Source organism: Parambassis ranga, chromosome 8, assembly GCF_900634625.1.
Source record: "Parambassis ranga chromosome 8, fParRan2.1, whole genome shotgun sequence".
NCBI classification, from domain to species: Eukaryota; Metazoa; Chordata; class Actinopteri; family Ambassidae; genus Parambassis; species Parambassis ranga.
Window position 1 is genome coordinate 11851501 of NC_041029.1, and position 13608 is coordinate 11865108.

The 13608-nt window shown below is 41.4% G+C and overlaps 1 protein-coding gene across 1 annotated transcript in view; it reads right to left on the reverse strand.

Moving 5' to 3' along the window:
- The window catches only part of col5a3a (collagen, type V, alpha 3a), a 40902-nt gene extending 27901 nt beyond the window's left edge, over positions 1–13001 (reverse strand). The window contains exons 1-4 of the mRNA XM_028411575.1: positions 12733–13001; positions 4865–5029; positions 4396–4609; positions 3878–4040 (exon numbers count right to left, since the gene is read on the reverse strand). Of these exons, the coding sequence (XP_028267376.1) occupies positions 3878–4040; positions 4396–4609; positions 4865–5006 (519 nt within the window). The 5' untranslated portion in view covers positions 5007–5029; positions 12733–13001. The remainder of the gene's footprint in view (positions 1–3877; positions 4041–4395; positions 4610–4864; positions 5030–12732) is intronic.
- Between the last annotated feature and the right edge of the window lie 607 nt (positions 13002–13608).

Here is a 13608-nt window from a genome sequence, read left to right on the forward strand (position 1 = left end):
TCATCAAGCTCAAAACTGTACACCTAGGACTGACTGGTTAAACAGTCTTTTATGCTATAATACATATAAACATGAAATGAGTTGTTATCCACATGTGATTTATTTTCCTATTTTGGCCAAAAACCAAGCAACGGAAATGATTGCACTTTAAGGTGAGAGACAGAAAGAGAAAGAGAGAGAGAGCAGCAAAAGAGAGCTAATCCAACTTAATCCAATCTGAATTTGAGATCAAAGGCAATGCTTTCACACAGAAGTTTGCCTGTTTTTCTTTCCTAGCAGGGACTCTTTCCTCTTGAATCACACAATAGGTAAATTGTTGCTGAAATCATGTATGTGTCACCACTCTCAATAAAGGATGGGACATCTAAAGAGGACATTCTGAAAAGGAAAACACATTTCTGATCACACATATTACACATATATGTGTGATCAGAATATGTTAGCAAAGCTTCATTAGTGTTTCAGAAAAGCGATGTGCCAGCTAGCCAACATTTACACTACTTCACCAAATTTACATGCGATCTCTCAGAGGAATCACTCTCTTTTATCAATCAGATTTCAGTACTCTTCAGTCACAAACGTTTGTAGATGCAGAAGCCACTGAAAGCCTACCAAGCAAGCTTAGTGTATTTAAACAGCATCTCTGTGCTGCTCATTTGCTTAAACACCAACAGATTTTCAAACTAACCAAAAACATCTGAACTATATCAGACATAAGTCATTACCTTAGCAAAATATGAGTCAAACAGACCTTGACCAATTTAATGTGCTTCTTCCATTTGTGTGGTAAATTGACGTGGTTACTAAGTACTCCAAATAAAGCTGCCCTTTGATGAAACACATGATAAGGCATTGTTTCAACATGTCTGTAATAGTGAGCCAAACTATTTCTTATTTCCTGTACTAATTGAGATAGAAAAGATCCAAATTTCCTGACAAATAAAAGCTGGACTGGATTTTATCTAAGCAGTCACCATGCTGGAGGCACAAACACAGGGCACACAGCACCCAAGGAGGAGCTGCACAACCACACTCAGTGTTTGCTTTACTTCAAATACAAGCACAGTGTCAAGTTTGAACACCAAACTTCTAGTTATTTGTAGGCAATCTGGAAGTAATAGAGACATGAGTGGATGACCACAGTCCCTATGCTCCCACGCTGAGCTCCCACGGTGGGAGAACTGGGCCGGAACACTTGACTCCTCCCCCAGAACCAGGGCCTGGGAACAAAGGCCCGGAGGTCAGACTGCATAATTTCTCTCCCAGTGGTACCACTCTCACCCGAAGTATACAAAATAGATGCTTCAATGGACATATATCGCTTGTTTTTATGAACATTTTAATACTGTAGATATAATATGGGGATTTCTCCTCTTGCTTCACAGAAAACAAACTTTCAAAACTCACTTAGGTAAATTGAATTAAGTGCAAACTTCCATACAAATGACCCTAAAATATGCATGGATTGAACTAAAAGATCGATCTGAAGAATAGACTTAAGGGTATTAGTCATCGCCACAAATTTAGTGTCATCTCCATAACTCTATACACAGGGTGATAAATAAGGGCATGGGAGTGTTGATGGAGCAAAGCCAATGATTAAATGGTCTCAGTTGCTTCTGAAAAAAAGGAAATTTATAGAGCCCACAAGGAGACACATTCTTAACTCAAGTGGGATATAAAGTAATTTAAAAACTGGAAAGGTTGACGGCGTCTGAGAGGGAAGGGCAGTAAGGGGGCAGATAATAATTTGCAGCGTGGGAGGGACAGCTTAGGTTAAGTCGGGGCACAGAGAAGGTGCAGATAGACAAGATGAGGAGGTAGCACACATGCAAATCCAATGGTTGTAGGTGTGCACTTGACAGCAACATCTATAGTTGCTATACTTTAAGCCTATAATATTTATAACTCTTATAAAATAAGAGGATCTCAGTTCCCTTTATTTAGCAGAACCAGTGGAGAAGCTGCAGGTGTTTTTAAAACCCACCTCACAACTTAAACTGGTGAGTTAAGGGAACCTATCAATAGAGACCAAAACATTTTTATACCAGGATGTAAACATCGTGGACAATGAAACATGGTCTCTGGAGTCTCATGACTAACTTTTAGAGCCAGCAGGGGAACTGCAGTTTGTGACACTAGTGCATGGGCTTCAATTCTCAGCCACAACTGGATATTATCAATCAGCTAATAACACATGTTATTAATTGACTGCAACTTATGATTCTGTGTGGGATTGTTACTACAGACACCCAGCCCGCAGGACTGAAGAAGGTTTCTGGTTTGATTCTGACTAAGGGCCTCTCTGCATGGGTTTTCCTCTGGCTTCCTCCCACATTCTAAAGACACGCATGATAGGTCAATTGGTCACTCTGAGTGTGAATGTTTGTATTACTGGTACAACATACAATGGTTTCTGTATGTTGCCCTGTGATGGACTGGTCACCTGTCCCGGGTGTACCATGCCTCTCATCCATAGATAGCTGGGATAGCCCCCCGTGACCCTGCATAGCAGGACAAAGCGGATAAGATAATGGATGGCTCAATTGCCTTTGTGTTACCTCATTATTGATAAAAAGTGACAAATGAAAATCTCTGAGAATTCCACTTTACATTTATATACAACCTATTCCTTTTAGCTGACTGAGGATTTATTCTTGGACCAAGGAGGAAGAGAGGTTTGGGAAGATGAAATTGACTGTATACCTCTGCTCAACTGTATGTGTCATGGCTCAGTCCCAGTCCTCAGTCTTGTTCCATAACTGAGCAGACACAGAGCCCTGAGGACATGGCAAGGGAAGGGGCTTGAGCTGATCTCTATTTCATGCTGAGGGGAGGAGATTTAGAGGAGGAGATTTAGAGCAGAGCCTTATTGGGAATGACAATGGAGCAGGGGTTGCTTATTGTCATGGGAAGCACAGAGAATGACTTATGATAATAAAGGTTACAGCAGTGACAAAGAGAAACTGGGATTACTCCCAGAGTTTATTTTAGTTTGACTCTTTGATCCTTCTTTTCCTGCATATTGATACATGTGCAGACACATATTCAAATTAAAGAGTTTACCTAATGATTATACGAGGTGGACATTCAGCATGAGCAGTAACTTTATCTGTGATACACAGAAAATGATTCAAACATCCACATGAAGCTGGTCATTATTATGCAGGTGTTATAACCATCCCAAAATTTCACACAAGCAGGTCTAAAAGAACAAAAAGTCCTTCATAATCAACATATCCTACACTACAAATCCACACTGACAAATCCAAAAAGCAAATGTAATATGTCATTTTTAGGCTTTGCAATGAAATTGAGGATACTGGGCCTGTCTGAACAACTGACAAGGAACCCTGTCACCCTTCTTTCCTATGTACCTTTAAATTGACAGGTAAAAAGTAAATATTCTGCTTACCATTTCACAGATGTAGACAGGATTCTATTTGTAATATCTTTTTAAAGTCATTGAAAGAACAATGTGTTATGTACATTTTGACATATTTCTTCTAAATTAAACCTGACATGTTTTAAATCCTTGTTATTTTACTAATCTGGCTATTAAAATGATAGAAGCATCGGTGTGGTTAAATATGATGAGGTGTAATAGGCTGACAAGTAAAATAAGAGAAAAGAATAAAAACAAGGTTATTAGGACATCCCCTACTGTGCCACAGACAATTCAACTCATATAGACTTTATATTACACCAGGGAAAATAGACCTCCCTTGGTTTTACAGACAGGACGAAAGGTTCAGTTTACATATTTCCACGTACTCACACAGTAAATATGCATTTTATTCTTCAATCAAATGCAAAATAAGGAACTGAACCATATGACAACATGATACCCACATCAAACACTTTGCTAAAGCCCTACCTCAAACACATCTTCATCCAGCAGCCTTGTCCCAAATACAGTGACACCTTCCGTGCTGACTACAGAGTTGTCGCCACGCAACAGATCCAGCGTCTCCACCCTCTGACAATCCAAGTAAAGGGTCACGGACCTGTCCTGCACACTATAGGCTATCCTGTGCCATCTGAAAGAACAAAGACAGAGTGAGGATTAGTAGCTTGGGAGGCAGTATTATGCCACAGGATATGTTTGCAAAAAGCTGTTTCACAAAGTTAAGCAGACCTAAGCTGCCTTAGAGTCTGAGAAACTGAAAGATTGATTTGTTCTGATCAGGTCAATCACTGTCTTATTTAAGCAGACGGAGAGAGATGTTTTAAGATGAGAGGGTTTGGAAAAAAACATTGCTTGCCCTGTTAATATTGATTACACAGTGCTGGAAGATGGGCTCTACTGAACGCAGAGCAAGCAACAACTGTCACATCAACAGAAGGGCAGATATTTGATTAAATGGAAAAGTTATAGCACATCAAACTACCCACTTTCCATCAGCCAGGTTTATCTTCTTAAAGATGGGGTACATTTCTGGTGTCGGCTGCCCATGCTGGTCCTCATACAGGAAGACAGGGGACCGGCCCACTTCAAGCCCCAGCTGCTGCACCCCCTGGTCATCATACACTGAGAGCAGGAAGAACTGAGAGCCCTTTTTAGCTCGCATGGTGGTCATCAGGGAGAAATTCTCAGGAAATTTGGAATCTTGAAGGGGAGGGGAGGAGAGGAGAGTTGTTCAGTTATACGAGGACGAGCACAGTAGGGAGCAGACATTTTTATAACATGCAGGCACCGCCCGCTGCCTGTGGGACCTTACTAGCACTAATAATGATGAAAAATATTGCCCATGAAAGTAGTGAGTACCCAGGAGAAAGAATAAAAGGAGTTCAGAAATGTGACACTTGACTGTTTTCTGGAAACTCTAATTATTCTTGCAGTAGTAGGAGGAAAGTCCAGTACCATGGAAGAGCTGTTTGGTGGGGGCACTGAGCTGGATCTTTTTGATCTTGTACGCCAGGTCTGTCTCCTCTGTGCCCCTTCTGCTAGTGCACAGACCGGCCTCCAATGTCACCCCTTCCATGTTGTCTGACAGCTGCAGCATTCGCAGAACATCAACAGGATCAGCTGAAAATGGAAGGAAAAAAAATGAAGACATAACCCATCTGCCTATTGATATGGAGCTGATACAGGAAATGTGCTATTCTACTATTACACACTCACAGACCGTATCTAATCCTGTTTGGATATTGTTTACATGCTTTTAATTTCCAGCTTTAACTGCATGAAAAACCATAAAAATGACTTATGACAGGGTGGAGCTTGTTGGAGATGGCAGCAGCATGCTTTTAGTCTTGTCACTTTAACACTTAAATTGTGCCAGTGTGATAGCACTTTTCTGTCTGGCTCAGTTAAGTGCTGGTTGTCACAGAGCTGAAGAGCAGGGTTTAGTGTAGCTGGAAGTTGGTTTTTAAAGTGTGGAGCCTTCCTGCTTCCTAGGAGTCGGAAGAGACAAGCTCCTCTGAGATGTGGCGGCAGGTGGCCAGGCTTCTGTGGGTGTTATTATAGGATAGGGGTGGTACACAGACTAACCCATAATCCTGCTGCAGCACACCTGACAGCTGACACCTGCATACAGCAGCCAGCAACAAAATGTCTGCATTGCATTTATCAGTGATTAATTTATTCTTACTGTTACTGTTACTGTTACTGTTACTGTTGCCCTAACAAGTCTGCTCGTTTTTTAAACCTTAAACCTGATAAATAAAACATTTCTAGGAATAAGATAAAAGGGTCATTATCCCCATGTAGTGCCCCTTGTTTCAGGTGTCTTGCTAGGTTCCATATTAATATCCCAAACTGAACAGAATTTTGCAAAATGCTGCAACACCATCATTTCTTAATAGCACTTGTTTTTATTTTTATTGCAAGAATGACCACCAATTGTATAGATGGATATATTTTTGACATTATGCTTATAGTCAATAGACACAGCAGCATGTTACCCCTGCAGATTTGAAATTTCTCCCAGGGGGAGTTTTCTCTCATTACATTGTGCCTGTACTTTATTTGCACTCCGCTGTTCATGTTATTAGATGTTCTGCTGATAAAGTGCTGCCGTGAGCATTAGGCAGGATCACAGCTTTGTGCACAGCCAGTCTCCCACCAGCTGCTAGAGAGAGCCACTCAGCACTTAGCATTCCAGGCATCTGAAATGAGGATCCTAAACCCAAATTGCCTCCTGTAGGTCTCGCCACTCACGCCGAGCCGGCCTTTTATTCTTCTTCTTAATTAAACATGTGGAGAGACTTTACCGTCGCCCAGACATTGCTTGTAGAAAAGCACCACGTTACAATTTTATGACAGTATTTATTTGCACAGCAGACTTTGTTCATTCAAAGCAGCTTTAAAAGAATGCCCTCTTAGCATGGTAACACAGATGTAAATAGGTTAAGCTATGAATTAGGCTATAACAATAAGGGTATCTGGGAGCTTACAGAAGGACAAATGAGCCATATAAATGAATTGATTGCACAAGTTGACCAGTTTGAACCGAAACCTTCAGCTGTTATGTACAAGTGGTGCCAGCAAACGTTCCCCCACCCACACAGTCATTTAAAATAAGTTTCACATCTTCTCTATTCCTTATGACAGTAGACCAAGAACTAAATGTCAAGGAACAACACATCTATTGACCTTAAAAGGTAACAGTCACGTCGCCCACACTTAGATCAACAGCATGGACACTGACATTCTTTTCTTTGCTAACTCCTATGTTCACAACAAGAATTACATGACGCTCCAGTACCACCAAGGCAAACTGACAAAGAAATGTCGAATAGTGCTGTGCAATGCTGTAATGACACCATTTTCTTAAGTTAAGCCAATTATTTTATGGTCCATGAAATAACATAAATTGACAGGTGATGCTAGTTAAATTCACCAGGAACATGGCCGCAAACTGACCATAGCTCTACTCAGGCTTCATCCCATTCTCCATATGTGGATTAACAAGAAATTATGGACTCTGGTTCTGCCAAAAAAAACAAGACTGTGCATTCTTTAATGACCAAACTTCCCCCTGTGTAGTAAAGGCACATCTAGTCTGACTCTGTATTTTGTTAGGACTTTGTTCCTAACAAACGTTTACTTTGCACTTTACATCATGTCTGAGATCTAATCCTTAATGTTTTAATATCTCTGTCCTTGTCTAATCCCATCTGAGCTCTTTATAGCTCTTCTGTGGCCATGTTTGATTGCTGAGTGCAAACTCATTTCCTTTGGTGTAGCAAAGTTTAAAGTTTACTTTTTAGTCAAAAGTCAGCATCCAATACATGCACACTGATTCTCTCTTTAGGTCTTGTTCATTGTTATTTCTCTAACTCTTTCTCATGCATCCACATGAACAGAGAGGAAGAGGAGGTCATAAGGCAGTGATGTTTGGAACAGTCTGAATAATGTTCTAAACTGAAGCAACATGGACTTAATTATAAAGGATTCTTGAGTTTCTGTCAACCCCAACAGCACCTGATGAAATGGCCTTAATACAAGCTAACACAATTAACCTTAGAGCAGAAATCATTTCATTCTGCCAGTTCCCCCCTGACTCACATAGAGAAGCTTTCTGTCTCAACCACTATGAGCTCTAAAGCTAACTCTGAACATGTTTCAGCTATGGGCTGACAGAAGACTGTTGACCTTTGACCGTCACAAGACAACAGAGAATACTCAAAGAGCACAACAATGCCATGGGGAGAAATCTGAGACAAGTAGCAGAAATTCCCTTAAAAAAGCAACTGCTTTCACAATTCTGTGAAAGCAGTTGCTGTCAGTTTAATGTGCAGGGAATAACAGGCATCCCACACCCAGGTGTGCAAAATAAACCAGTGAGGGATAAGTCAGAGATGTAGGGGGGTAGAACCTGAATTGGACTGAAGAAGATACAATTATTGCTGCAACAGCAATAAAAACTGACTGGGAAGAAGAATGAGCCAAATAAAAAGCAATAAAATTTTTGGGAAGGATCGCCTATTTCACTTTTTTACCTCTATGACCTAGCCTCTAGAAGCAATGGAAGTTTGCCATGTGAAGTTTGGATCCATGCAACGATCAGTGAAAGAATGTTATCAATTCCATGGATTCATTTATGTCACACAGAGATATGCCAATTATTGCAGCCCCTTTACCTATCCTGCAGCACTGACTGTCTGAACAGGCTCTGCTTGCATCTCATTAGGCTTTGAAGACATCATGTCCTCACTTCACCTGTCAAATTATACTACTGGCAGACAAAAAAGGATGGAGCAGCATAAGCAGGACAACATCTTCAAAACAAAGCTGTCCCCACCACTTAAAGACATGGCTCAACATGTTTGAAATAACATCAGAAAATCTCTGAGGACTGATGACTCAGGGTGTTTTCCAATTACACTAAAGCGGTCAGAGTACATGGGAAAGAGCTGAAACATCCAGCAACTTCACAGCATCCAGCATTTCTTGGAGAACAGTCAGAGCTAACAGCATGTAATTAGTTTGCAGGTACAAAATAATGCACAAGCACATAGCTACCAGAAATTTTTGGGCTATTTCTCTTCCTCTTGTGTTTTAATCTCTGAGAAAACCATGTCTGTCCAGCAACAGTGACAACACAGTCTTTCCAAGCACTCACAGATCAGGCTCTATGCCACCAAACAGTTTGCATCTGTGCATCTTCTCTGGCTGTGTGACACTTGACACAGACTCTCCATGCCCTGCGGTCCATACAGCTCTGCACCATTTCAGTCATACATGAACATAATGTGGTCTCTGTATTCCTAAAGCAAATGTCTCCGAAGACATTCTTTCTGACTCACACCTCCTACACTCCCAGCCCTGCCTGAGACTACCCTTCTTACACACGCACAATACTACTCTGTCAAAAAACATTGCAGCTGGAAACAGGGGGATTTTAACAAGCAATGAAGCCAAAAGGGAATCTGGGCAATGAGAACTTTCCTATAGGACACACCCAAAGATGAGTAGAGGAAAAGAACCAACATGAACTCATACAATAAGTAAGATGACAAAACATGGCCATGTGTTCTACATATACACACATCAAAAGAACTACAACTGTCATTTTCACTGTAAATACTGTTTGCTAGAATTCTCTGTAAAACTAATGTTAAGAAAGAATTGATTTAGGAGGTATTTAAAATGCTGACAATATTCAAGAAAGGATGACAGTTGAATTGAAAACATCAGAGACACATTTTCTCTGTGCCTTTAACAAAGCAGCTTATAATCTAATTGGACTGGATGTGACCTTTTGCCCGGGTCAAAATCATGTGTGGACAAGAGTTGAGCTAATTCATGCTGAAGATTTAAACACATACACAGACAAATAAGACTCGCACACCAGAATAAACAAACTAGCTGCACAGACTGTTTATATGTTGCTCAATTATAGTGTCTTTAGAGGAAGATTTCAGCACTTCTGACCTCAGCCTTTTGTCTGTGAATCACTGCACGGCTTTATGTGTCAAACATAACCAGGAATGAAATAATTATCCTGATCTAAGTGCTCTGCTTGAGATGGGTCAGTTGTTAAAGGAACAGTTTACCCCAAAATCAAATGTTTTTCCTGTGCCCGTTTGCTGTTTGCCTATTGTTTTGAAGATATCGACCGTAGAAATTCTGACTTCTCTCCAATGTATTGATCTAGATTGCACAAAGTCTGTGGTGCTCTTAATGCCAAACAATACAACTGAAAAACTCAATAGCAGTGTCTCTTTCCAAAAAAAATCATGATCTGATTACTTACTGAGCAACCAAGAAAATAGTTTCCACTAAAAAAAATCCAACTGGATAACTTCATTCCCCAGGGAAAATATAAATACTTGATTTTGGGTGTACTTTCCCTTTATGGCTAGCTCCTCCATCAGTAACACTTTTGGTGTTAAAGCTAAAGAATTCTGGTGATTTCTGGTTGCGTATTTCTTTCCAGTTCAGATCAGCACCACATTCTTAATCTCCAGTTTGTTCTGCTCATGTTTGCTCACAGCACGATAGGCCAGCAGGCCAAAAGCTGCTTGGCCCATAGAGAAAAACACCTGCCCCTCAAGGCCTCTGACTGGTCAGGCACTACACACGAGTACTTGTACACTTGTGAGGACTTTCTCTGACTGCACAAAATCCATTTCTTGTTGATAATCACCACTGCATGCCTAACATTGGCAATTAACCTGACCCAATTTCTAATTACCGGTACTGTACTAAACTGCAAGCACACACCTTAGGGACAACACAAGCATGCAAATGTATACAAATAACTAAGCCAATTCAAGTTTCCACCCCAGCCCTCATTTAGTCTCCGTCAGACATAACACTTGGACAGCCATTATGGAGTTGGGCCAGAGTTGTCTTAGCATAACACAATACACTACACACACACATTCACAGAACATGTCGAAAACAGGTGCACATGGCCATTTTTTGTGCTGTAGTGGGACACTTTTCCAACAAGCTTTGCTTCCTGAGTGGAGTTCTGAGACGATGACTGCAGCCTTTAGTCTTTGCACAGAGGAATCTGAAAAAAGGTGAAAAATAAGGGAAGTCACAGTGCTAACATGTTGTTTTTTTTAAGAGCCCACAGATGGAACTCTGCTGTGACCTCCTCTCAGATGTGCATGTGATGGATGACTTTGACAGACTTTTCTGAAGCTCATAAACTGGGATGAAGAGGCCAATGACGATATGTAAGGGGACACTGTGAAGAAACTCAGCCCCTCTGATGTCTGCTCATTGCAATTCCACAGGAAGCATCTCCAACTAGTCCCACAGAAGGCTGCTTGGAGCATCCAGCCATCAGAAACACAAAGCTGTAGAAGCCTGAGGGAAAGAGTTTCTGGAAGCCAGATGTGAGTGGAATACTATAGATTGCAGTCCAGCACCACAAAGTGTTTAAGCGTCATTTCTACATATTAAAGGCTTGGGAGAATTCCAAAGTCTGCCTCATCAAAAGTCTAAAGAAGCAGTTTGATATGACACTTGCAGTATCAGCAACTAGGGAGAGGCTTCAGCACATCTGACAGATGTTTAATAGTTCAATTGGAATAACACTAACTTCTAATGCAAGCAGACACTGGAGCTGTGATAAAACTTTTCTTTTCCTATTCTTTACCTTGCTAAATTCAGCTGCCTTTTTCATTGGTTTTCATTTGCCACTAATTTGTTGCTGGATCAAAGGCAAACAAGGCTTGCTGTCTTCCTCTGGGAGTCTGGTGCAGGATTGGCGAGAAGACGGGATCAAACGAGACACAGTGAGGGGGGCTGTATGCACAATTTCCCCCCTGTCACAGAACCAGTTAAAGATGAGGCAGGGCATGAGCAGGAGTGAGATGATGTAAACGAAGAGATAAGGCATAAAAAGTGAAAACAAACACTTCCTATTCCCAGACTTTGAATTGAACAAAGAAAGAAAGGAAGGAAAACAAAAATGTGTCGAGGCAAAAGAACAGAGGACTCTAACTGAAACTGACTGCACGTGTGCAAGAATGTCTCACTTCCTGTCAGCAAACATGACTACAAAGTACTCTCTCATCTCTCTTGAACACACACAGAAGGCATATGGGAAAACATTCTTTCAGTGGAGTACACACACATGCATTCAAACACAAATGCATTATCAACCACATGCACAGATCTAACACTGCCATATCGGCACAACCATATGTCCTATGCACTTTTAAATCATCTCAGCCTCACACTTCACAGGCCCTCATTAGAGAGCAGTGGACACCGCAGCCACTGTGCCACTTGAATGTGATTGGGTCGTTTGGCTCACTTCCTCCTTTCTATTATTTCCCAGTAAATTCCAACAAACTCTGCCAACCATAAAGTGGGTGCATGTGGAAAGCCACGAGTGAATCGCCTGCTGTTGAGACATGTTACTTCATCAGGAAGTGACTTTAACTGCAGCACCTGCAAGGAAGCAGTCACTCTGCCATGGCCATAGGGCATGTAGAGTGGTGTGGGTGACAGATAGCAGCGGGCCAAATTACATACAATATGTACTTACAAGCTGGTTGTTCCTGGCCAGCTTAGACATTTGTAAATGGCTGGCATTGCAGAAGATGCCAGGACAGAATGAGAGCAGGGGGCACACAGATGACAAACCAGAAGTCTCTCATTACAGGTGGTGGACTGATAAATGAGTCCAATTAGTGCGCTTTTACAAGTAGTATAACTTGGTGTAAAATATGACCTGAGCAGTAGCAAGTATTAAAACATGTCAAATTGTGCCAGAATAATCATGACTAAGGCAGTAAGAGTGTTAGTGTTAAGCTCCTCCACTTAAGACCTATGTGAGCAGAGGCACATTAAACAGATCCATGACAGGAATTTTAATCTACTCTGGTTCTTTCAGTGTTCAGCCGTTTCCCCTCTTTCCTCAAGCCAACGTTAAACCTTTTCACAGTAAACACGATGCCGGTCACAAGCAAACTCAAACATGACATCATGCGTCTCCTGAGACCGCAACCTTACGGCTCACCTGACGCAAATCCAAACTTTAGAAATGTGTTAAACTAGAACATGCAGCATGCAAAATTACATTACAGGACCTACAAGCGACTCTGTTCTGGAGAAGAAGCAGCATAACTGGGTCGCAACACATTTTATCACAGATACAGCATCCAAAAACAGCAATAATGTCGTGTTGGCTTTGAACCATGAGATTAAAAAAAGAAAAACTCAATGTACTGTATCATATCTGTTACAAAGAGCCTGACAGAACTTTTGTCAACATCCAAACACATTTATTAGCAGATAATCTGTGTCCAATACTTTACCGGCATGTGTCGTCGTCAAGTGAAGTAAAATAAAAAGAAACGGCAATGTCCTCCTCCTGTGCGATTTGCTCCTTATTAGTGGTCCATCTTCTAACGCGGGGACCCCCGTCTGCTTCCACACCCGCAACTTGAAAATTGCACAAGTTCTACTTGAAGTAAACTAAGCAGCCATGCGTGGAGGTGGGAAAGGGAGAGGAGCCAGTCTGTAGTTCCACTTGCTTGGTTGTTGCAGAAGTTTTGTTGTGATGGCTCCTCTCAGTTTCGCTCGGTGTCCCTTCTCATTCAATTTCTCCCTCTCACCATCACTCCCCTCCTCTGTTCTCCTCCTCCGCCTCTCCCCTCCCTCCCATAGGACGGGTGTCCTGGGACGCATGGATGAGCGGTGCGCCTGCAGAGGGCTCCTTCATAAATCACGTTTATTACTCGCGGTAATTTGTTAAGTCTCACTTCTTGAAGGTTGTCATTACCCACAGATGTGATGTAGGGCAGCCTGGTAACCAGTCGTTTTCATGATTTTGAAAACAATATACGGTATAGTTATACAAGACACTGTGATTTATACTATAATAAAATGCATATAATTATGCATATCTTTTTATGTGGCCCTCACACAGATAGGCTAACCTTCCATCATTATTAGGGAATATTAGCCTGAAAATAATTGTCAAATTGGAGGATGGATCCAAGCTTGTAACTTGTAGAGTATGTAGTAGGCTAAATATAACTCACACAAGTCCTGGTCAGTTCAAGAAGCAAGTCTTTTTCAGGGCAGGTTATCACCATCATCAGTACACCTCTTAGCTCAGCAGTGTGTCTGTAATGTTTGTTCAGGCTGGAGCTTGAACACCGTGATGGCTGGAGGCTGAATTACCTTAG